The sequence below is a fragment of the Diplotaxodon limnothrissa genome, linkage group LG11, assembly GCF_057381915.1.
Source record: "Diplotaxodon limnothrissa isolate DT_005_m linkage group LG11, D_limnothrissa_male_GT1.1, whole genome shotgun sequence".
NCBI classification, from domain to species: Eukaryota; Metazoa; Chordata; class Actinopteri; order Cichliformes; family Cichlidae; genus Diplotaxodon; species Diplotaxodon limnothrissa.
Window position 1 is genome coordinate 12,079,740 of NC_140606.1, and position 26,124 is coordinate 12,105,863.

At 40.0% G+C, this 26,124-nt stretch overlaps 1 protein-coding gene across 1 annotated transcript; it reads right to left on the reverse strand.

Annotated features, from left to right (window-relative positions):
* Nucleotides 1–32: 32 nt before the first annotated feature.
* On the reverse strand, nucleotides 33–24,160 carry emc2 (ER membrane protein complex subunit 2). The gene is made up of 11 exons (XM_085366191.1): nucleotides 24,109–24,160; nucleotides 23,187–23,300; nucleotides 19,910–19,974; nucleotides 18,883–18,968; nucleotides 17,211–17,268; nucleotides 11,522–11,607; nucleotides 11,193–11,252; nucleotides 8,065–8,146; nucleotides 7,821–7,931; nucleotides 5,997–6,101; nucleotides 33–1,425 (listed from the first exon to the last, which is right to left on the reverse strand). The coding sequence occupies exons 1-11, from the start codon at nucleotides 24,146–24,148 to the stop codon at nucleotides 1,339–1,341; spliced, it is 894 nt and encodes a 297-aa protein (XP_085222317.1). The 5' UTR covers nucleotides 24,149–24,160; the 3' UTR covers nucleotides 33–1,338.
* Between the last annotated feature and the right edge of the window lie 1,964 nt (nucleotides 24,161–26,124).

Here is a 26,124-nt window from a genome sequence, read left to right on the forward strand (position 1 = left end):
CCCCCCCCCAAAAAAAAAAAAAACAAACACACACACACACACACAGAGCTTCAAATCAAATTACTCCAATTGTGCAACTACAAGAGTTCAATTTAGCCTCAGTGCTTTTCCTGTAAAAAAGAATTCATGCCCGCATTTTCTCAAATGTCCCTTGGTTTTTACTGATTCCATCAGATTGGTGAGAAAAATCAAATGCAGACACGTTCATCCACTGACCAAGGTCAGAGAGTATTAAAAACTTGAGAAAATGGCTTTCCACACTCCCATCTCTGGGCTAGTTACTCTCTCAGCTTAAACGCTGTCCAAAAAAAGACCATAAACTCGACACTCAAGTTTTCCATCCGCCGAAGAGTGAAATTATGAGACAATTGCCTTGACTTAATAAACAAAAGAAATGGAAGTAACAGCTGACCCCGCACGGGTGAGCAACAACTTGAGGTGCACATTTGGATGGGATTCACATTCAACCATCACAGAACTGAGTGAACTGAGTGAACGGCAGAAGTAACAAAACTTACCAGAACTAAGATGTTTTTTCTTCCCTTCCTCTTATGAATGCACTCTCTTTATGAACAGTTTGTTTTTTGTTTTTAACAAGATGCCACATGTTAATGACAGAGTTAATCGCAAGTGTATTAAAGCTGTTTCAAATGCTGTTCAGAGGGGTAACTGAGAAGCAGTGGAATATGTCATACCTCTGATCCTGCTGCTGCCTTAATGACAGATGCCCTTCTTAAATCGTCCAGGACAATTATTGCAGGTGCAAATTTGCCAACAAACAGAAATCCAAAAACAACCTACGTATCCTGCTCTTAAACTGACACAGATGGGTAGAAAATTTATACTCAACTTCTATGAAAACACGTTAAAAGATTTAACAAAAATCAAATAAAATAGGGGGGGGGAACAGTTGGTTTATTAAATTAGTTTTTTTTTTTTTCATTTACAGATAGAATGGAAACAGACAGTAGCAGACATCAGTGCAGACATGTGGGATCTCTTAAAAATAACATTTACTGTACAGCTTGTTTTTCTCCTGGTTACAGTCATATCATTAATGCAAATGTAGTAATTAGTGATATTAGCTGAACTTAAAAGAACCTAGAAATGGGAGGGTTAGTACAGTCCAGGAGACACTTTGTATGTTTGTTAGTCATTTTGAAATATGTGGATTTAACTCCCAGGCAGGTGGCAAAATCAATGTGTTTGAGCATAACAAATGTCCTCTTACAGAACCGAACCTGATTAAAAAATAATAATTTCTACAACCACTCTGGTCACATTGCAAGGCTACTTGAGCTGCCATGTTGCTCCAAGGACCGATGTACACAAGGGCGTCTAGGACATTGTGATCTGCATCGACTCCAGCATCTCCTCCACCGTCTTCATGGAGCATTTGTTCTCCTTGGTCCCACGACCAGCCAACTGCAAGTCAGAGAACAAAGGTGAGTGGCAGAGACAGAGTAAGGGCGGAGAGAAGGGGGAAAAAGAGGACATCAACTCATTAGATCTCTCTGCCAACTAACGTAATGGAGAGCCAAACACACTTAAACACAGCTTCACAGAATCAGAGATAACCTCATCCACCCAGTAGCATGCTTCAACAACTAACCAAAAACATCCTTTTCCCCATTTAGAATGGAGAAGCATAGAAGCAGAAATAATCAGAGACGCAACAGTGGTCATTAAATAGAATTGGTAAATGGGTCATGCAAAGTAAAATAATACCTCCAATCAGGATTTTTCCTCAACTGTTGCGTAAGTGCCATTTTCATTTTGAGTGCGCTCCGAGACAGGATGCCCACATTAGTCCTCTTCCATGGCCTCTAGTATAGAAGTATGTAACACCCTACTCTAATTTCTGCACTGTGTCCACAGGGTTTTGCAGGAAGTGCTGCAAATTATAATCCGCAGACATGTATCAGATTACTCATGCAAACACACAGAAGCACACACTTTTTCTACCCAATTTAACTTTGCCATGGATAAGGCACCCCCTCAAAAAATACCACTACGGAAGGCGACTTCCTTAACCATCGGCAAGGAACCAGGGGCCCAAAATGAGTCAGTTCAATTAACTTTACCTATACAGGCATAGATTTAATTTTGTCTGTAACCATGTCTAAAGAAAGACATACATGGCAAATGATATCAGCTGATAAAAGTTATGTGCCCTGCTCATTTTCACTTAATTGTAGTTACTGTATGTTATGACAATTCTGTATAGTAAACTACAACATATATGCAGTGAATAAATCCAGAGTAAACAGTTCTAAGGCTCTATATTCATGTAGTCAGCAGGTTGAGGTCATGCAAAATGTAAAAGCATAATAATAGAGTCAAAATCAGATTAACAAAATGCTAATAATCAGCCAATCAAATTTGGCATGTTAGCATGCCAACACATGCTGAAGAACTGCAGTTCCTGAAGGGCCCACTTAACGCCATCCCTAAAAGTGAGTCTTGTTTCCAGTAATGAAATTAACATGTTTAGAGGTGGTCTCAGTCTCATAACAATTATAAGATGGTTAATTTCATATTTTCATAGCTAATCCATTGGGTAATAGCACAAAGCCACTTTTACTGACAGTTGAGCTGACACATGCAGCTGTAATCAGTCTGAGCAGTTTAAAAACAAAGTTAGAGAGGTAAGCCTGAGATGGTGTGGATATGTACAGAGGAGGAACAAAGAACAGTGAATATGGTGCTGCCATGCAGGAGGAAAAAAGGAAGACCACAGAGGAGGTTCATGGATGTAGTGAAGAAAGGCATGAAGAGGGCTGGTGTGACCAAAAAAAAATGATGCTTGGGATGTTTGAGGAATAACACCGCTAAGCAGATTATTTAAAATTCTACATATACCATAAAGCACTGATTTATTGCTGTGACATATTTAGTCACTCAACGTTTGGTCCTTCTCAAGCCTTTACAAACAGGAAATAAATGTAGGCTTAACCTAGTCCATACTGTATTTCCATGGTAAAAGCTTTTTCCTTCTCCTTTTGCCAAACTCCAACTTAGAGAGGGCAGTTGGCTAAGGTGTACAATTGGGTGTGTAATTTCCAAGGGTGACTCATTCTTCTAGATTTAGGGTGTGTGTGTGTGTGTGTGTGTGTGTGTTTGTGTGGTGGGGTAGCTATAATGATCTGTGCATTTCATTGCTTTGCTGTCTAATGCGCCATTACTCTGAGCCCAGTAGTCAATTATCTCCTCGGCCTGAGGTAAGACCACCACATTAACTCCTGCTCTGCTCTACAAGTAGGAGCAGACTAGACAGCTCCACATCTATTTAGAGCATCTGATAATGGAGTCATGACGCAGTGTGAGCCTCTGTCCGTGACAGAAGAGCTAATCAGAGAATTTGTTTAGAGAGTTAGGAAAAGAGGCCAGGCTATGTAGTACTACTTTCACCCCTGATGGAACAACAACCCACACATCTCCAGGTCTCCTGCACATCCAACTTCACCACAGTAATTACTTTTTTTCTTTTCTCTTTTGAAATGCAACCCTGTCAGTCATGACCCCTCACCAATGTCTGCTCCCTCGTACACTCACCTGCCCACAGTTTCCTCACACAAAGGTATGACAATCACCAGGTACCGGAGCCTAATAAAAGTGGACGACTGACAAGGGCGACGCTTTAAAGGAGCAATCAATCAGCCAGCACAAGCGCACAGCAGCCAGCAGCTGTCTGATGGAGGGCATCTCAAGAGTCATTTTACCCGAGGTGAGATCGAAGAACTAAAAGAGGCAACCTCACACCTTGTCATTTAACTCATCTCACACAACAAAGGGAAGAAGGGGGGAAAAAAGAAGCACACGTGACACATGGTGGCAGCCAGGTATGCATACCCGTAATGTGGTCGCACGCTCACAGCTGAATTGAAATCCACACAACTCCACTAAGCAACTAAACAAATACTAGGAGGTTGCAGAGCAGGGCAGAAGCAGAGGGCTGCGATGAATCTCACATCATGCTCCCTGGAGGATAAAGGTGTGACTGACTGAGGTGTTTCATTATCGTCAGCACAGGGTCAAAATCACACATAATCTAGCTTTTACACACTTGTCCAATGGCCTTTAAGAGTAGCTACTACTTTAGCCTGCTATTACAACTTGGCCCAGAGTATTTTCATCTTGGCCATTATTTTTTCAAGCACATTAAATCCCTGGGAAAAAATATAAATTGTTGCAGAACTGGTCAATTCAGAAAAAAATACACCAAAGATTTTTTTTCTTCCTATAAAACTAATGAGAATAAAAACTTTATACAGTTAGGCACTATGAAAGTGTATCATGTATCAATCAATTTCTTTCATTAGTTATATTACAGATGTGTTTTCTGTCTCTGATTAAAGCCTTTAACACACTCCCTGTTATGCTACTGTGTAACAACATTTAAAAACTTTCTGGTAAAGCCCAATAAGATGCTATTTTTCTTAGGAATGAGAAGTTCCAAGAATATACAGTTTCACTATTTTAACCAAAAAAACCATCAGGGCTGTTTTCTTATTTTAAGTCTTAGATATATGAAAAAAATGCTATCAGTGTGGGATATTCATCTTTTCCCCTGCTAAGATCAAAGCTTTTCTAAGACAGGATAAGGTCAGTAGGCACAAAAATCAAAGTGAAAAGTAGTATGCACTTGACTTCAGTGAAGACATTCTGCATTGACTAAGCCAGCTCAACATTTTTTAAATTTATCAAGACATTCTGCAAATATAAAAGTGCTAATCTAAACCAAATAAGCTGTACCACTTCAACGACAGCTCTTCTATTTTTATTTTATTTCTATTCTTTTTTCACTCAAATCAAAGGAGCAAGTGACAGCTTAGAGCAGTTTTGTGACACTTCTGCAAAAAAGTTCACCATCATGTTACATGCACACTTTTTCCAACAGAACTGTCAGACTGAGGGCTCAACATGTGAAACGTGCCTATAAGGCCAGTAGAGTCAAATGTGGTGAGACAAGGTCTTTAGAGGCTCAGCAGGAAGCCTCACTCAGCTTCTGTAGGACCCACAGAAGCTGAGTGAGGAACCACTTATTACATTACAATCGTTTGGTGCCCAAATAAGCAACACATCTGGCAAGTATGGCAAATAATCTTTATGCTTTCGTACTTTGGTTGCCAGGACGACACTGTAAACCATTTTAGTGATACCATCTGACAAACTCCTTACTTTTGCCCCTTCCTTGCTAAAGCAGCAAATACATGCATGCATGTCCACATCCATCCTTTATTAACCTTATTTATGGCTTCCTTTTTATCTTTCTCTCTCTCCCAAATTTTGCTCTCTACAGTAATAGGGCAAAGCAAATACTTAATGGAAGACCGCCTCACAGGGAAGACTGAATCTGTTTGTAAAATATTAAAACAGCAGCTAGTTAAACACTGGAACTGAAGAAATCAGACAACATACGTAAACGGTTTTTGGAACTGCTATGAACCTCCTACATTTTTCCTCAAATCCAGCTACGGGTCACTATATCCCACTTTGAGAAAGACTGAAGTAGACTACTCTCACGCTATAGTTTAGTGTTGTCCTCTGAGAATCAGCTTGTGGCTCTGCAAGAAGCTCATCTGTGAAGCCAGTTTGCAGGATAAAGTCTTAGCAGACGCTGTGGCCTTAAGTCAACACATTAACAGTAAATGTACCCAGACACAGTAAAAGACGTCAGGGCTGTTATTACAGCCATGCAAGTCAAAGGCATCCTACAGGACTGCTGTGCATTTAAGGGTCAATACTGGGTAGGGAATACTTTTCACATTCTATGCAAATAAGGGGGATTTTAGGATCTCTGAATATTGTGTACAAGTACTCCATGAAAGCTGCAACATAGCAGAAAATTCTGATCGGTGGTTTTCAGTGTCTGGTAGAGTGAAGATTGATGTGGGGGAAAAATGTTTTTCAGCAGGAAAGAGACACCAAAGAAAGAAAAATTAAAAGCTAGGTGCACTCACATCACATTAGATTAAAGTCTATTTGTAACTCACCTTATAGGCTCTATTTATTTGAGTGGCAGCCCAAGCAGCATACTTCATGTTGTCCTTCTTCACCTTGGCACTAACTTTAGGACTGGCAGCGATGTGACTTGCAGACTAGAAGGAAAAAAACAAGATGGAAGGAAGATGCAAAGGAGAGAACAGGGGAAGGGGTGTTCTTATATCAAAACTTGGTGAAACAGCAATAAAAGCGTAATGGAGATGAATGTGCAACCACTCTTACCATCTACCACTCCACTAGTCATTGTGGCAGAATGAAGAGAAAAAACAGACCTTGGCCTGATGACACAGGGGAAATCATTTACGGAGAGGAAAAAGTGAGCATTTTAATGCTTCATACGTAAATTGTCACTTAACAGGGCCTAATTTCTCCAACACCATTGATTCCCGCCGATGAAAGGACCTTGTATGTTTTGAAAAAAGCCTGACGTGAAATGAAAGGAGCGCCATGTGAATCACGGTCTCTGCCTGCCCCGACAGCTCCCCTCCGAACCACAAATCCCATGTCTTTCCCATGTTCCTGCCATCATCTCCACGCAGCAAACCCCAGAGGGCTTACCCTGCCTGCACTTCAAAGCCCAACCTACCAGTGTGCTGAAACTTTAGCTACGCACCAATCAACCTGGCCCTATTTTTTTTTCTGTAAAATGGTTTGGCTTCTGTATTTTTTTAGTAAGCTTTTTTTTTTATTTCTATTTTTTTTTAGCTCAAGAGAAACCTCAATTTAGATGATGTCAACACAGACAGGCTATCCCTGAATAACTGTGTGCACAACTGTGGAGGGGAATCCCCAAGTGAGTGGTGTAAGTTACCAGTCCACAACCAGTCTGTGGTCAGTGCTACCAGGTCTTGTGCCACACTGACTCAGATGGTGTAAGATGGTGAAAGTTTTCCCTTATGTTGAACTTGCACCTGTCACTGTTTGGACCATCGAGGCTAGCTAACAATGTGCAAAACACATTAAGACAGTTCTTTAACTACTACAATAATAAATAACCACCTGAAGTATCCTTTAAAGACCCAAGGGTCTTTGGACGATATATTAAAAAAAATAATAATAATAATCATGAAAAAAGAAACCTGCTCTCTCGCCAGTCAGACTTGAGAATTAGCAGGACTAAATGTCTTGGATCTGACCTTCACTGCTCCTCTTCTAGACCTGTGATGTTTCAGAGGGTGTGGGTTGCTGTGAGGTGTTTGGACTAAATGAAGAATCCCAGTCCAGAAAACAGGAAAATACCAGGGCTCGCTGCGTAAAGAGCTGCTTCCACTTTCTGCCTATTGCTCCCTGCATTGCTTTGTTTGTGTTTTTATGTCAGATCTCCCTTACGTATGATGCACTGGCACTAGCACACAATATCCTGTTTAAACAAATATGTAGATGAATGGGCTATCTGGCCAATATTCCAATTAAACTAGAACCTGATTGTATAATTTGCCAGTGCAGTCACAAAATACTGGCAACAGCTGTGCTGCTCTCTTCCTTATGCTTTTCTCCTTTTTAGCCCATAACTACTTTATTTATTCAAGTCATAAACATGAAAAAGTCTCACCAAGGGGGTATTATTACTAAAATAAAGGGCTCCAGAGGGGCAGGCTTTTCCAGTGCTGGAGTTCACCGTCTGAGTCAGCAGCGAGCTGACCCGTCTGAGAGCTCTCCCCAAAAACATACACACACACACATACAGATAGAGAAAGTACAGTCTTGACACACTGTGGCCAGCCTCAACCTTGAAAAACCACAGCGTTACAAAAAAAGGCTCAACCACTGTTGTATTTCTTTCCCACTTTCTCTTCATTCAAAGCAGCACTCACCATGTACAGACCAAACAATGCCCTCATGTTTCGGTTATTCAGCCTCAGCGCCTGGGCAAAATACTTCCTGGACAGCTCCAGGTTTTCCAGCCCCCCCTGAGTGTACTTCACCTGTGTGAGGAGGCATTAAACACAAGCAACAAGCTGTGTTAAAGGGCAGCTCAAGCAATGACAACATGACATCTGAATAAACAACATATGACCAGCTCTGTATTTGGTGACAGACATCCAGGTGGTTACCTACCTCAGCGTACTGCTCACAGTACAAGTGATTGTGAGGATTGATCATCATCAGCTCCTCCAGGCAAAATGCAGCTTTTCCATAGCTGTGGAAGCGACAAAGAAAACAGTAAGCTTGATACAGCTGTGGATGTGTCATCCTTAAGGTTGTTCAACTGTGAAGCACAACGGGTACGCTCAGTAAATTCACAGGTCTGAGATGAGACTGCACAGGGTACACGTCATTTCACAGGTGACAGACTTATAATATATAAAGGCCCACCAGATGAGAGGTTTATTCAGACGCTTACAATAAAGGGTATTTGGTCTAGACAGCTTGCTAAGGTAAAAGCCTATCTAGTGTGGTGATTCTTTCTCCACTGGGGACACTGTGTCCATCTGTGTGTTTTTCCTGTCTTTAATGTGTAGTTAACTACCTTCCTGAGGTCAGCACTACAGTAAGAGCTGGCACACTGTGCCCATACTCAGATGAGATCACTTCTCAGCAGCAGACTGCTGAGCTGTTGACCTCACACTAATCTGCTGCCACTCCACTTCTAATACACAGTTTCCCCCCCTCACAGGACCAGGCCAAGACAAGCTAAGATACAGTATATCATTGGACACAAAGCCATAAAACGTCTGCACACCTAACCAAATGCAAGCTAGCACATAGGCACATAGCCGAGACAGAGAGCAGACCTATCAACAGAAAATGGGCAAAGTTTTGTAGTCAAGCCTTAATATCTTAAGGAATTCTGTATTTTTATTTGCCTTTCAAGATTTTACATATAACTTAAACGTTATCAAAGAATAAGCTGAAAAACAAAAATCTTGCTTGTGTGAACAGGCTTTTACCCTGTTAAAGACTTCTCAAATTTCTCACTTCATAAAAAAAAAGCAAAATGCAAAGACGCATTTTGCTTTTTTTATTGCTTTTGTGAGAAATGAAATGATCCGACTGATGCTTGAAATAACATGAAAAACTTATCAGTATACCTGAAGTCTGCCATGGTAACTAGCTGAAAAATTAAGAGCATAGGAGCTAAAGAAAGGTGGGGACACAGAAAGGAGAAGAAGAAAAAAAACAGTGGAAAGGGGCTGAGTAGAAAGGGAGATCAGAGGGCTTGGGAGGTTGGGGGCTGCTTACAATTACTACTTCCTCTCTATAAAGACTTTCAGATGTGCTCGTGCAATAGCTGTGGCCTACACCAGTGCCTGCTCCATCAGTCTTGTACTGGAGCCAAATTTGTACCTCTTCTACTCTTCAACGAAAGCTTCTAACCCAATGTGCTCTTTATGGCAGCTTCTAAGCTCCCTCTACACCACAGTGCTTGAGCGAGGGTAGTGTCACCATCATGTGTGAGACTCTGTATTTATTTCTTTTGGAGGTTAGTAAAACCATCAGCAGTGGCGTACCCCCCATTTTAATACCACATTCTGACTATGCATTGGACAAAATTGGATTCAAAGTATGCTTGAAAAAATTATTACTATTTATCCTGCAATTTTGGATGACCAGTCCAATTTGGTTGAACAGGCTCATAACTTGGGTCAGAATGAGAGCCAGCAGCAGATTCCAACAGTGGCTATGAGCAATACTTGCAACAGACAAAATAATCTCCTGTCTAAACATCAGCGGCATACGGATTGTTTTAACAGTGTCAGCTCAGAGGCTATTAATTACATTCTTAATCTGTTAATGCTGTCTACTACAACCCTAACAGCAGCAAGGCAGAGACAGACTGCTTTGTTTATTTTAAGCTTCCAGGGTGTTGTGCAGTGAGAGGAGGAGAGTTTATTTCTCTTGCTTTGCTTCTCCATCAACTTCTGTTTTCTCTAGTGGCAGGGGGGCGGCTAAAGTGCCACCACCTTCTCCTGGGAATTTCACAGCAAGTGTCCTCTCCCTCTGCCTCCTGATCTATCCCTGTGGAAAAGAGTGGTGATAATGCCTCACTATCCGGAAGAGGAGGAGGAGGGGAAACAGGGAGTTTGTAACCCAAAATAAAGAAGACAAAGAAAAGAAATTGACACGCCTGTAGATAGAGGGCTGTGGGAGTGAATGGTGTGATATTAGAAGTGTTGGGATAAGCTTGGAGATAATCCGCTCACCCTAGGATTTCCTCTGGCTACTACAGCAATAAAGCCTCCCAGACAAAGCATGAAATATCCAATAAGTAGCCTTCTCACCGTGCTACACATTCCTGCTGCTGCTGCCTTCCTACCAGAGCAACAACAGTCAAGTCCCTCTCTCTCTCTCTCTCACACACACACACACACACACACACACGCATATATATATATATATATTTTAAAAAAAAATGTTGTTAAACTACAGACACCGCTTGACTAACTTCTGAGCCCCAGACAATTAAGGAAGGATGAACAGTGACACAAACAAAATTATTTTTGTCTTACAGTGCTCTTGTCTGTCTGGCAGTTCTCCCTGGCAACTGAGATATCAGGCTGGGGAGTCTTTCTGCTCTCATATGTAGGAGTGGGTGGGGGCTTAAGCCTGAAATCCTATTAAACCAGTCTTATATGGCAAACTCAGCCAGGGTTCTATTCAGACCCCTGGCTGAGTTTGGCATCTCAACGCCTTCCATTGTGGCCATCCAACGGCCCTTTGGAGATCAAGCCATCAGAATGATGTGAAGTCCTGACACAAGCAACCTAAACATGAAGCAGCTGTACCAAGTCACTTTTTGTCTGATAACCTTGACACGACAACTCACACTTAAACAACAATTAAATACCAAATTTTTGCTACACAAGATGTCTAGATCAATCCATGTGCATTTGTTAATAAACTATGATGAACATGGTGATGCTGTTCCCTGTGTTAACTGTTACAAAATCACATATTGGAGAATCCTTTATCTAAAAGAAAAGGGTTTGTTTATGCTCCAACTGTATAAAACAATGCATCAGTTTGATCATAATGACCATAGCAAATGTTTGACTTGAATAGTGTTTGGATTTGGGTATTGTAACTGCAAAGGTGGGTCCCAATATAACCACAAAGAATGCAAGCTTTTTAAAGCTGTACATAGAACAGGCAGATGAAAAAGTATATATACAAGGAAATTTGGCTCTGCTTTCAGGGAAGTGAATACTACAATAGTTTTGGTTAAAATATAAAAATGCATTTACTCATGTTCGTTGATGTAGAGCTCTGACAGCTCATGCCATGCTTCCTGGTCTCCAACAAACCTGTAAACAAATACTGACATTAAATTCTCTTCCTCCAGAGGAGTAAAACAATAAATGAAACTAACATATTAAAGAAAAAAAATATTAGGATTAAGCAACCACTGTGTATTATAATAACAATGACAGTCTTGCAGCTGACAGCATTTGTTGGCATTTTATGCTCAAATCATGCCAGCACTCTTGAAAGCAGGTTCGTTTTTAATTAAAATAAAAATCTGGGGAGATGAAGAGAAGGGGTGGCTGATCCCCCCCTTGCAACAAACACTCACTGCTCCAAATACTCATTGAGCTCCCGGATGGCTTCAGTGCTCTTCCCCTGGGCCTTCAGTATGGAGATCTTGCGCTTCCTTGCTGCCTATAGAGCAGAGTGTAAACAGGATTAGGAACTCAGCTTCTCAAGTGGTTGAGAGGGTAAAGAGCATGAGGGAGTGTAAGAGTTGTGAGTCTAAGTGTTTCACTTTTCAGTGTACCACAAGCTTTCTTAAAGTTCCATTATGACAATGAATCATTTTCTATAAGAAAAAACTGCACTTTCTTTCCAAAGTAACAGCCACAGAGTCAAAAAGACAAGACTCTGTCAAGTTAACTTTGTTAAGTTTATTCATATTATTACTGCGGGACTTTAATCATAATTGGAGATAGTTAGCGACCATGTCCAACGGGATACGGACACACATTATGAGTCAATGTTTGGAAGTTGGAATGAGCTCAGTGGCTGAGATAAAGTGGTGAGTCATCCCCTAACCAAGTGGGGAAAATGGCACACTCCTCCAAACCCCAACGCCTGTCTTCCTGCCGGCACAGCACGCATCTAGCGCTGCACCAGCCTGACTTACATCAGCTGAAAATTGCTTTCCGCTTCATTTTGATGTTGAATTGACCTTAAGGTGGATTAGATTCTCATCAATCTGAATTAGAAAGTATTGCCCTGACTTTTCCAAATGTTAGACTCCCCCCAGACCACCTCCTTCTTCTCTTTTGATAGTAAGTGAAAACCTTAACAGGGGCTGCTGCTCCATTAGGAGTGCACTGCCCTGCCACAGCTTATTTTATTTATGGACTGGCACTTGATTGAGTGGGGCTTCCTCTCATAACCAAAGCCATTGAGGGCTGTGTATGAGTCATGTCTAGGGGCTGTAAATCTGGGTCTCCTCTGACAATGCCATCGTAAGAAATCCACTTATCCATCAAGCTGGGACAAAGACCTGCTGACACACAGCAGCTTTAACCGAAAAAAATAAATAAAAGGAGCGCTGTGCAACAAGACATCATCGTCATAAAGGAAAGAATATTTTAACATAAGCAGAAGGCAGGCAAGTTGAGAGAAAATTAACATTTCATGAATTTATCAACCAGCAGTGAACCGTGAATGGCTAATTATTTCCTTTTAATACCTTCTTCTTTAATAAGCCTGGATGATCTGGACTGCGCATCTTTGAGCTGCAACTTATTGTTCAAGAAGCTAACAAGACAGATGAAGAATAGTGTCCTGAAATTCTTCAAAGGAGAGAGATGTGCTCACTACATCTGGTCAGCACTTTCCCAATAAAATCTGAGAAGAGATAAGAAGGCTGGGCCTCTTCTCTCGAGTTGGAGTGACACGCTTTGTATCCATACAGCAACATTGTGCATCACAATTCTATTGCCTACCTGTATTCAGACTATTAAAACAAAGAGGGCGCCAATTTAATCTGCAGTCTATCATGAAATTAGAATTTATACTCACTTCAAATTAAAGACACAAATAAGATCTTTCCTCAACACACACCCACTTCTCTCTGTCCCCCCCCCCCCTTTTTTTTTTTCTTGGATAAAGAACATCTTTGGGCTCAAAACAACATATGGAACTTGTTGCTCTGAAATGTCATAGCACTTTATTAAACATAAAGTAACTCCAACCTACTCCTCCCTGTTCTTTTCTAGCTACTGATCCAGACAAAAAACAAAAACCTGGCATTTGACTATCTGATCCCTCTGTCGTTATGACTTTTTTTTTTTTAATTAATGCTCTGAGGACACTCAAAAAGTACAGACTAGCATATTTGTGTCAACACTGCACCATGAGTTGACCTACAGCATTCGTTCCCTATGATGAGACATGAACACACAACACAGGTGGCACACTTGACATGTGTGAAACAGGTTAAAAATGTATTTTATGCATTTATTTATTTATTTTTTCCCCACAGGTATGTTTGCACCCATACACAGCAGATTGTTTAAGTTACAATCGAATACTTTTTTAAAGTCTGAAAGTCAAACGCTTCCAAGAGTTTTCAGAGTATACTTCACATTTATGTGGTCAATAAACATTGACGTGAGGCTTTAAACTTCACATTGCTTTTCCCGCACAAATAAACTCTTGTCTAGCAATGAATCTCTAATTGCATATGATTGTGGGTCAACCTCAGAAGTCGTCTGTGTGACCTCAGCGGCTTATTTAAGAAATACTAGCTTTTTATATTGAACAATTAGGGTGAAATGAGAGCGTTGGAATTTAATATTAACGTAATCACTAAGTCCACTCATTTTTAAACAAATCCTAAACTAGCACATCCTTTTTTGCAAATGCTGTTTGCACCACATAATCTAAAATACTCACAGGAAGAAATAAAAAGGTGGAAAAATCGCATTTATGCACGCAGACAAGAATTTTGCCAGCTCATTGCTGTAGGTATTGGAACATAGCAAGCAATGGAAGGGCTAAGAGTTTGAAACATTTTTTGGACAGCGCCATGGCAAAAAAAAAAAACCTTGAGCAATTTTTGTTGATTCAACAATTTTGGTTAATGGGTACCACATCTATTCCACAGCCTGTAATTACAACAGCTCAGTTTCCAATCTGTGCTTCGCATGCTGGGATGCCTCGCAAGTCTTCCTTGTGGTCGCCAATTTTCCGCCATTTCTCAGGCCCATCCCCTGCCCGAATCCTAAGAGCATGTTGGAGAACATGTAGGGAGGAGGCAGCCCTCACAATAAGACAGGTGACCTAAGTGATGTCATTGAATCGTCGCTCCACCCTGCATCACTACACCCATTGAGGACAAGGATTTTGGGAAAAAGGTTTAAGGTTAACATCTCAGAGACAGAGGACATATTTGTCTGTTTTGTTCCACTCCCAGTCCCAGGTTTGAATGTCAGCCTACGCTTGAAAGGGTGGCAGTCTCTAGCACGCAGAGACCAGGAAACAGACCATTCCCTTTCCGAGTATGTCCCTGCAATCTACATTAGATCTGTGCCATGTCTGGGAGGTGTCCTGGGACTCACTGAAATTACAACTCACATTATCAGAACAGTGGATATATTTAAACAATTCACTACAGATCATTCTAATAACCAAACATAAGTTGGCTGAGTGCCAATCACTGTACGTGACAATGACAGCGTTGGAAGAAAATCACAGAATTTGCAACTTGAATCTCATTTTCGTTAGCGTGTCATTCACTGCAATCACCCGAGTCTTATTTCCTTGTTTGAAACGGACCGACAGAGTCATTCAGGAGAGCAGGCTATGACAAAAATGTCAATGACACTTTTGTGCTACCAAATATTGGTAGGCATCATGACTGAAAAATTTAATCACTGTTGGTAACCCATCTTTAAAATGTTTGCTCTGTGCTTTAGTTGCAGCCATGCTTGCAATTGCTGGATCCAGAGCAGGTCTGGTTCCGGATTGGTTCAATAACTGCACTCATTAAGCTCAGACACTAATCTAATAACCTCTCATTAAACTTTTTATCTTTCTTACTGCTCAATCAAGCAACAGCTGTGTATCTGTTTCATTGTTTTCAGAACAACCCATAGACAGTATAACACTACCATAACATCATCCATTGGTTTATAAAGTCCTGTTCTGAAGCCTTGTGATAAGTTTTTTTTTTTGCCATCTTGGTTGCAAAAGACCAGATGTATTGAAAAGGAGGAGGGATTGTCTAATGACCTGTGATTGACAACTCATTAGCCAGTAAACATGCAGCTTCATACCACAGATAATCCTTCAATTGAAACATAGTATGACCAAGATTTACTCAGCAATAAAATGTTTACAGATGTCACGTGACAAAAAAAAACCCCCAAAACAAAATAAAACAAAAAACATTTTTCCCAAAGACTTGACTTGGACTTGAATTCTCTTTCCCCAACCACAGCTATCACCATATGGTGGCATTCAGATAGAATGCAGGATTTTAGGCACTTCACTATATCCATATTTTACATTATGTATGGCAAAACTATTATCAATCCAACAATAAACCTTATATGACTCCTGCTGAGTGTCTTATTTTCAGGGTAGTTTTCGGGTTTTAAAATAAATTGTCACTACCTCTTGAAAAAGTTGCATTTTTTTTTTTTTTTTCTAACAACCAACAAATCATCACAGTGAGAGGAAAAACTGAATTTCAAGTTCTTGTTATTTCTAGCCTTAATGAAAGCTAAAACATTTTGAATTTGACGTTTGATCTGATGCTTAATTTGTATTCGTTAAAATACCATTGAACTAGTAGCTGTTATGACACACAGTCACGGTCAGTCACTGAACACTGAAAGACAACACACTGCTCCATAATCAATCATGCTAGCTAGTGTTTCTGATATGCATGATGTCATCTGGTAGGAAGGAGGTGCCAGCTAACAATTTCCAGGAAAAGAATGTTAAACCAATTGCAACAGAAGTATAATTTCTCTTTTGTTTTGTCATGTTTACAGCTCTACACAGCTGACTGGTGTAAAAAGTTCTCAGCAGCTGGCAGAATCCACCATGTTTACCTTGGTAAGCCTTACAGTAGTTACAGAACTGTTATGCAAGATTTAAAGGAAGATGTAATGCTAAAGTTATTTTTTTCTGTAGCTTTTCTGTCAATGTTATGTAGTCTGAATCCAGCATAAGGGTGGATAAATAAAAATGTATATTTATAATTGTAATGTAAAACAAAATTATATTTATACTAACCAGCAAAAATGATTTACAATCTCAGTGTAAAACAGCGACAAATAATTATAAAGTGAGTGCGAGACAGACAGAGACTGATGGGAGGCAGCAATTCTTGCAAGATAAAGATAGGGAGGCTATTTCTCCATGACACACGGAGAACAAGCTTATTCCTGTTTAAAGCACAAAGCTGATGTTGTGAAATGAAATCCAAAGTACCTATGATGTGTCTCTAGCACACTGCCTGCTGAAAGAAAATATCTAATGCATCTAAAGGAATCCATATGGCACCATGGCACAGGACTTTTTGCACATCTTTTTTTTTTTTTTTTTTTTGGGGGGGGGGGGGGGGGGGGGGGGGGGAAGGCTACAGCCAAAATAAACAAGCTGCTTTCTTCTGAAAACCCTTTAAAAGATTTATTTTCTTGCTTGGCCACATGTCCTTATGGAAACAATTACCAGCAGGTACATTGTGTTTAAGGTATGTGGGTTTGGCAGAACACTGGCTAGACAAGTTTCTGCAAGTTATTTTACAGTGATGGATAGTAAATTGAAAAGAAAAGATGGCAAGGGGTGGGCTTCAGAGAATTACTTCAGACTTGTTTGTATTACCAGCTTAACATCCAGCAGCACTTTGCACCTGAAGCCAGTAGAGAGCAAAGGTGAAGGGAAGGGAGCTTATCCCTGTTCAGTTGGGGTGGAGGTCTAAAAGGCCCAGTAAATCATCATCTTCAAAGACCGGAGCTATATTTACGCTTTACTTCCACCAAACATGTCCGCCACTGACTAAGACTATGAATCACCCCCCCAGCCACCCAGCCCCCTCCCTTAAACACTTTTTAGTTGTGTGGGTGATAGGCTGATCAGCAGTGTGGTTGAGGCCAGAGGCCAACTGGAGTTTAACTTAGCTACTCCCTTGCTAACACCAAATTGCCTCGACAGATTTAAAGCCCTCCAAAAAGCTGAAACCACAAAGTGAAGCAAAGTAGAGCGCTAAGCAGGGGACTTTTCTTTTTTTCTTTCCTTACCGTATTGGTGGGGTCGTCTTGGAGAATGGCATCATAGTGCTTGTTGGCCTCATCGTACCTTCAGCATGGGAAAGTGGGGGGAAGAAAAAACATTTTATTAAAAATTAAACCAATCCCTATTCCCAGTCAAGTAAAATTAGATGGTTTGGAAAAAAAAGAGTTCAAAACAATTAAGTTTCTGTACACATTATGGCAGGTTTCTAGGATTACAATGAGGCTGTACAGAAATCAGTATTAATCTATAGAAAGAAAAACCTTCATTTAAGTTTAGGTTATTAGTCATACGGTGGCTTATATAATTTCACAATGGCTCATGACATCAATACAAATAAAACTCCCTGTTTTTCAGATTGTATTTTCATTTGATTGTGTAGAGTTGTTTTCACCTTTAAACAAAATTAAAATGCTGCCTTTACATCTGTCTGTGTCTGCAACAGTCTTTTTCTCTCTGGGCCCACATATTACCACAAAACATGCATATGAACCTGATAGCCTGCTGCATCCCAAAGAGTGTGCTTCAGACTGTTGGACAGGGCCAACAAGAACAAATACATGAGCTATAAATAATGGATACATGGTTACAAATAAATAAAAATCTTGCAATCGGATGCATGTGCTCCTCACTTATGATGTGAAACCAGGCGCCAAAGAATGTTTTTTTGCTTGTAAGGAGTAATCTGCAGCACTGATGTTTTAGCAAACAACAGCATGGTTCCTTGATCACAAATGGTTAATCCCGCAACAGACAGAAGCACCTCTGGTTCCCATTAGCAATGAGCAGCCCTACTTCCAGCACTGATGCTTCCCTCACATTCACTTTATTACTCAGCCACACTTTGGGAGACTTCAGATGGCACCAGGCAACCACTCACAAGCCACTTTGATTTGCTTTATTTATTTAAGGACCAAGCATGTGTGTGTATGTGTGGGCAAGCATATGCATGTGTGGAGGGGAAGGCCCTTACTGTTTGAAGCTGCGTCATTGAAGTGTAGCTCTGTCTGCTGCCAATTAGATCCCAGTGTGGAGTTTATTTAATCTGACAGTGCTGAAGCAATCACTCTCAATTATCACATAAACTCTGACATAACCGATAAACCAGCAATGGTAATCGGGGTGGGGAATGTGAGTGAGGTAGTAAACAGATTGAATTACCCTGACTTCAGATCAGTACAAACTAAAATACCCCCTTGTTTATCTTCCTTCCTCAGACTCCTTGTTCTGATTGTGGTGGCATTTCAATATTTACATAGCCAAGACGCTCTTAAAGCACTGAGATCAAAACAGGGAAGGCAAAGAGAAAAAAAAAAGAGGCGAATAAGAAGTAACAAAATAAGGAAACAACAGCAGAATAGAAACCAGAGAGTGCTGAGAGACCCCCAGAATAACAGTGGGATCTAACCACTTCCTTCCCGGGAATCCTTACCTCAGTCTAAAGGGCCACAGGACTACCCAGCACTGAACCTTTCCCCACTCCATTCCCTTCTTTCTCCAAAAGGAATGCTGGGTGATCCAACATAAACACACATTACCCCACACACTGTACTTACATATACCCAGACCATTGTACCACTTAGGATCTGCTAACATTTTCTTGTCCCCAAGCCTCTCAAAGTACCATACATAACAGTAAGGCCGTGCTTTTTTCTGCCTGCCCTCTCTCCCAATGCTTACCTTTCCAAAGCTTCCAGCCTCATGCCCGTTAATCGCTTCACTCTGTGGCTATCTGGAAACTGCTTCCTCAGTTCCTGTAGACAGGTCTGCAAGGATGTGGGCAGAAGGGAGACCAATTATAGATGGCAGTATTTAAACTTTATGTTACGCTGACTCTCACGCAAATACCAAAGCTTCTTTGATACAAACGGTCTGTCTTGGGACTTAACTGAACAACCAACAATACAGACATTCTCCCATAAGGCAAACTTCACTGTCTTAAATGAACTGTTATTTCTCTGTTACACATTGGGACAGCCACATCACTATATTTAAAAAAAGAAAAATATATTTTTTAAAAGTGCAGATTCTCCTACTTCCACCTTTTCTTCCTCTTCTACACAAAGTTTGAATTTGTGAAAGAGAAGACAATAGTAACAATAGCATTCAGCATTATCATGAATGAGATGGAAAAGTCTGCAGTGTGACCTGGATCGTATCTGCTATCCATCAGCTTAAGTCTAGTCCTTCTGCTTTTTTTTTTCTGGCAGAAGTGCTGAGAGGATAGCCAACAGACAACTAATTCTAATGATTGAGTTCAAGCCTTCTCTGTACTCGGTGAGTCACTCATTTAGCCAAAGGGAGCTGTCACATCCATACTGATTGGAGATGAACTACTTGAATTACTGTCCCCCCCACCCCTTCTAGTTTTGCATGCAGATTTGACCATTTTCATATTTCTGAACCTAAACTCTGAATAATTACGTGACACTACGTGACAAATAAATCCTAAAGAGAAAAAAAAAGGTGGAACTTTGTTAGAGATGCCAAGTTCAGTGAACACTTGAAGCGTGCATCTCCATGTATTTGTTACATCCACTAACTCCAGTTCTTATTAAACTGTTTTTCCAAAGTACAGACAAAGTAAAGACCACTTGGCCAAATAAAAATCAGATTTTCACATTTGGCAGCGCAGGTGCTGCAAAGTAGTAATGGTTGTGAGAGAGTGAAGCTTTTGGGTGTGTGAGGAAGTGCGACGAAAACTTACCAGAGCCAAGTCATCCCGACTGCAGTCCAGGGCTGCAATCATCACCTGCTCATAAATAATCCATACTGGGCAGAAAACACACAGACAAAGAAGAAAGTGTTGACGCCCTTTCCATTCCACTGTCTGTCATAACATCTAAAACTTGATATATTAAACTATACACTTGACATAGAGACTTAAGAGTCTGTCCCCAACAACTGCATGGGATGTTTTTTCCCCACTTTCCACAATGAGAACCAAGAGTTTATTATTATTACTATTATTAAAAGAACTGTTCTGTTTCATTTAATACATCATGGAACATTTATTATTTTCCTTTTGACATACACTGACTATTACTTAAAAACATCCATGCTGTATTACTAACATCCATAAACACCCTTCTGAAAAATTTTACAGGCATACTATTGATTTGCTAGCAGTGAACTGGTCATAAAATGTATTCAATTTCAGTAGTTTTACTTTTACATTTAAGGAAGATTCTTAGAGCAGGAACACACATGTACATTCAAATTATAAAACTTTTTTATAACAACTGGATTCAACTGGTTTCAGTTAATTCAATTTCAGTCAATTTTCAGAGTGTCAAAAAATGTCACTGATTTAATGTGAGATTTTGAATTTAATTTTTGTAAGTAAGTAAGTGGGGAATGGATTATTACTTAAACAGCTTTTTTACTTTGAGCATAAAAAAGTACTTTGTACTAAATGTTACCTATGTTTATACTATACTGCATGGTTTATAACTATCACACAGACACACAACACTCCAGTGAGTAGAGTGACAACTTGGGGTTCAGTATCTAGCTCAAGGACACTTCAACATGTGGAATTGACATCTGGACGGGAACTGAACTATAGATTTCCAAGTAGTGAAAAAAGCTTATATGGGGGTCAAGTGGGAATTTTCTCAGATTTTACTATGTTAGATGGAATGATCCTAAAAATAACTTTGACTGTACAACAAATATAAATAAATATATTTATTTAAAACTATGTTTTTATTAGTCCTAACAATCATTTTAAATGCATATTAGATGCAGAAGCTTTGCAGATCACTTTGAAAGCATTTACACAACCATAAACACAGGTGGAACATCTTAATATGGTTTTGTGTGAATTCATTTTTGTGTGCCGGGTGGTCCTTAAGTTAGACTGTTTGAAAGTTACACTCAACCCCATAATTTGCTTTCCTCATTATGTTGAAATGGTGCCTATGGCTCAAGAGGTAGAGCAGGTCATCTACTAATCATAAGGTTAGTGATTCAATCCCTAGCCGCTCAAATCTGTATTCCAAAAGCATCCTCGGGTAGAATATTGAACTCCAATTTAACAGAGTGTGAATCTGTGTGAACGCTAGATAGAAAACACATAGGCATAGAAAAAGCATTTGTGAATGGGGAAATGAGACATAAAACATTTTGAGTGCTTAAGTAAAGTAGAAAAACACTACATAAGAACCAGTCTGTTTACAGTTTCCAAATAAATTCTACTTTAATAATACAATACAAAGTGTTAGTATGGATATAATTATCTCTTGAGGCATCAGGGAAAAAAAACAACAGTCACAATTTGGGCGGTTTAGTAAGGGTGCAGCTATATTCTGAAGAAAAAATCCTGCAAATATTACTAATATTCTTAAAAACAGTGCTGACGCATTGTGAAACTAAAGTAGTTAAACTAACAATTCTGTAGATTCCATGCTGAGATGTTTCGCTCAGGGTTGTATGACTGTTATAACACAGACTGTAGTTTTTGTGCCAAAGCAAGTTTGATCTGCTAAATGTGGTCGGGTTAACAACATATTGTGACTGTTTTCATTACAAATACAAAGATTGTACATATCAGTTTCTAAAGAAATAAGATATAAAATTATTTTGATAAGTGGGTGACATTTATATAACTATACCGCTAATTCTTAAACAATCCAAACATTGCAACACTTTTCAACACCAATAAAATTATTAATGGAAATTTACATAGGTGTTATAGGTGGTTATATGACAACACTTTCTGCATTTTCTTCCATGTTATATTTATTTGCTTGTGAAGCAAGTCATGCTAAGCCTCACCAACATAACACGCACTAACCCTTTAACATGTTTAACTCTGTGGTGAGCTTTAAAAATATGAAATGTTTATTGACAATTTTTCTTTAAGTCAACTGTGACATTACAACATTCTATAACACATAACAGAGTGCCTGCACAAGTCGACTAATGGAAATCAGCGCAACATGTTAAGCCAGCAGCTTTGATAAATAAACTAGACATGTTCAGCCAAATGAAATACACCCAGCCTCCACCCAAAAGGTTTTATGCCAAAACAAACAAATGCCCTTAGTTTTTCTTCACTTTAATGATTCCAACTCATGTTTTGATAATTGCCATTTCATTTCACAGCCAATTTAGGAGTTGGTTTCAATAAAAGCATAGCATGTCAAGTGTGCGTCCGATTCTTTTAAGGGGTTTGTAAATCATTATGATTTGAGGAAAAGGGAGAGTTTTACGAAGTAGTGCAGCAGGGCAGCTAAAACAATAAATAAAATCTGCAGGAATAACAATATGGTGTGCACTGTGAAAGGTAACTGAATACACTCCTTATTCTTTTTTTCTTTACACTATTAAACTGTGTAGGGCTGTATTCCTGCTCACTGTATTTCTGGAAAATAATCATGTTTTAGTGTTTTTCCTGACAATCTACCAATTTAATTTCTGTATCGACGTTTACTCATCAAACCAAAGACATTAAAATATGAACTGGTTTCTGTTCACCCTTTTTCATTTTAAGCATTATCCCCTGTCCAGACTTGTATTCTCAGAACTGTCTTTGCTTATCTGCATGATCCACATCACAGTAAGCTCAAGATCATGTCCAGAAATTAAAAAGTCCACAACGTTTTGATTCTCTCTAAGAACAAGAAAATTATTACTGACAAATTTTACTGAGGGTTATTAAGTAGTTTTAGTCACTACAAAGTCTAAATCCTAAACTATTGCCTAAATACTGCAGTTTTGAAGGTCGCCACTAGTGAAAAGGAACAAACAACTCACTGTTTTATTACAAGTATAAAGTTTTTCCTGTTGTTTTGAATTTGTCATACAAAGACAAAATTTTCTCTGCTTTTATGTTTTGTTACCTGTTTTAATACTACCAAATAATATAATATAATCAGTATTCTTAAGTCTAACACTCCACCTAACCATACACACAAAAAACATGTCTATAATGACATAAGATGACAATCTTCAGATTTATTCAGCCTTGACACACTTACTGTCATCTCCCAGTTTAGATGCATGTTCACTGATGAGTTCTTCACCAACATCCACAATCTGTTCACTGTTTCTGTAGTTATCTTCTCGCCATTTCCGCAGCTTATCTCTCATCTCTTTGGACAGAGACAATGAAAAATAAGGACAACTGCAAAATGAGAAAATTAACAGATTGCAACACAATTCACTATTTCAAGACCTTCACTTCTGTAGCACTCTACCACACGATTGTCAAGTGTGAGCGGCATACAGCTTTTCTAAATCACACTTTATTACCTATAAATGCACTCAAACCTGTCCGGCATTTGAACCGGTGTGGCTGAAGAGATTTACGATATTAGGACCATTACACACACCAAACTTCATATACTATGCATGTATTTAGCTCAACAGATTTGACAGCATGACACGAAAATGTTCGAGCAACTAGGAGACGTTATGAATGCACACAAGTGCAGGCGGAGAAAAGGCAGCATCAACATTAGTACGGTACTGCGTTACTGTCGCCGTGTTCCAGCTCTTTTACAGGACCCGACACCTGCGTAGTCTGTGGTGGCTACCGTTAGCCGCTGCATTAGGCCAACCCGGGCTAAAATGATAACAAGCCCTGTGTCTTTTCTTCAAAGAGACAAACGTCGGTTTCCACTGCACACTCCCGGTGCTTTCACGCCATCATTACGCTGAAGCTAGGGACAATGAAGCGGTTACTGACTACTGCGAACATAAAACTGACTGGGTAGCACACTTTGCTAACTATGTTTAGCTAACCACTTTAAAGGGTAGCTTGAGAGCTCGTATATTAAGTCTGGAACAGCGACGACTCCACGTCATGTCAGTGCGCAAGATAACGCCAGAAGCTTTCAAAAAGTAAGAACACGTGCCTGTGTGACACTTGAAGAGTAGCTATTTTATATTTTATCTTACCTTCCCATCCTACATCGTACATTTCTGCTACCGACGCCATCTTTTCCTTTGTGATAACGTACGCCGTGCTTACGTCATGGACATGCCTGCTGCGATTATGCATTATTATTATTAAGTCCAAGTCTTTCATAACGCTTGAGATGTGCTATAATTCATCCAAACAGCTTACGTATTTTTTATTCATACAATAAAAAATCCTTAGTGTTTTTGTCTAGACTTAGCCTTAGGGTAAATTAGGTCCCTCTCTTGCATTGCAGTATTCAGCAATACATCCCAAAATAAATAGCAGGTACAGAAGGCATTTACAATCCAGATGATGTCGTTTTCGCGCTCCATTGCCGTTTTTATGTTTCCCTTTTAAGTATCGGGTAGGATAATCGGCATCTCGGTTTCCTCTGAAAATATGAAATGTGCTTTCCAAGCAAATCTACCGTTTTATTCTGATTTCCCTCAGGAGCCTCTGTGAATCTCATCCCCTCGCTGTGGATGCTTGCTCGCACACTTCTCTCTTACCACATTACACACTTGTTGATGTGGACTCAGCACAAACTTGCTTACAGAGACATTTCAGAGATTTGATGTCATATCCAGTGCTGCTCACTGACCATAGCCTAGTGCTATGCATACTTTGCCGATGCTCTAACGGTGAGAGGGCAACATGATTATTTGTCCATGACTTCTTCTTTTTTGTAGGACACTGATATGATTAAAAAAAAAAAAAAAAACAGTCTGGCTTCACCAGTATAGGGCAACAATGAAATGTCATCATGCCTGTCAGAGACACAATTAATAACATTGTATGTACAGTTTAAATTACACTCAGCTCTGACTATTTGTGCACTTGTAATTTTCAAGTCTGCATATGGCAGTCAGTTGATATGTGGTTGGGTTTTTGCTGGAGTACAGAATACCGAAACCGCCACAGTAAAACAGTCACTCACGCTCCTCTGGGGTGGAAGCCTTCCCCCGTCTGCCAAGGTGTCACTGAGGGCCAGGGCCCTAATGGTGACCTACAATAAACACCATGTGGCGGGCGTAACTCTTGGGACTTTCAGGACATGATGGTAAAAGCACTCTGTGAACAAGCCGTCCATAACTTTGAGATGCAGCTGGATGTGGTGATGGTAAAAAAAAAAAAAAGCCTCTTGACATAAGGCGTCTGTTTAACTTGGAGCAGCTCTCCTGTACAGAAATGTCACAATACAGGAGATCAGTTGCAGCAAATTGTGCTACTTGACTGTGCTTACGTAGGTTTCCATGCTCTGTCCCACATAAGGCAAACGGGACAAGACTATATATATTTTCCTTTTCAGTCTCCGTGTATAAAGAAGAAGAAGAAGAAGAAAGAAATATTCCAGTAGAAACACTTCACAGGCATTATATTTTGATTTCTGACAGAAGCAATCAGAGTTGGCAATCTCTAAAATGAACAGTTACGACCTAAAAATTGAGGTAACGTTGAGGTGCTCTCTGCGGTTTTGAAATAGTCCCTGTTCCATCTAGGTTTCTCTTTCGCTGCTGTTGTACAGTGAGATGCGGAAAATGAAGACAGATGCAATTAGCAGCAATGTTTGGACTCAGTCTTCTGGAGCCGGCGGCACTGTATTTACTTTGAAATCTGATTAGGTCTCCTGTCTGACCAAGTTGACTTCACCTCACACCGAATAACTCTGTACAGATGACTTCAGCACGCCTTGCCTCTGATGGACTCCCTCTATTGCACCTTTGACCTCACCCATATGACTGAGAGGCCCTGAGCGGGAAATTATGGCACATCACAATTAGGCTTGCTCACTGTCTTGCTCTTCTCCCTCTTGCCTTCGATGCCAAAAACAATATTCAGTCTCATGTCAGAGCAGCACTGCACTGGTAATTGACGGTGCTCACACAGCACGGGCCTTAAGATGTATTGCTCCCCTGACACCTTGTGTAGTAGCCTGATTGCTCATTGTGGATTGGAGTATTACCACATGTAGTATATTATGTATTGCTGGATTGGTTTAACATCCAATCATC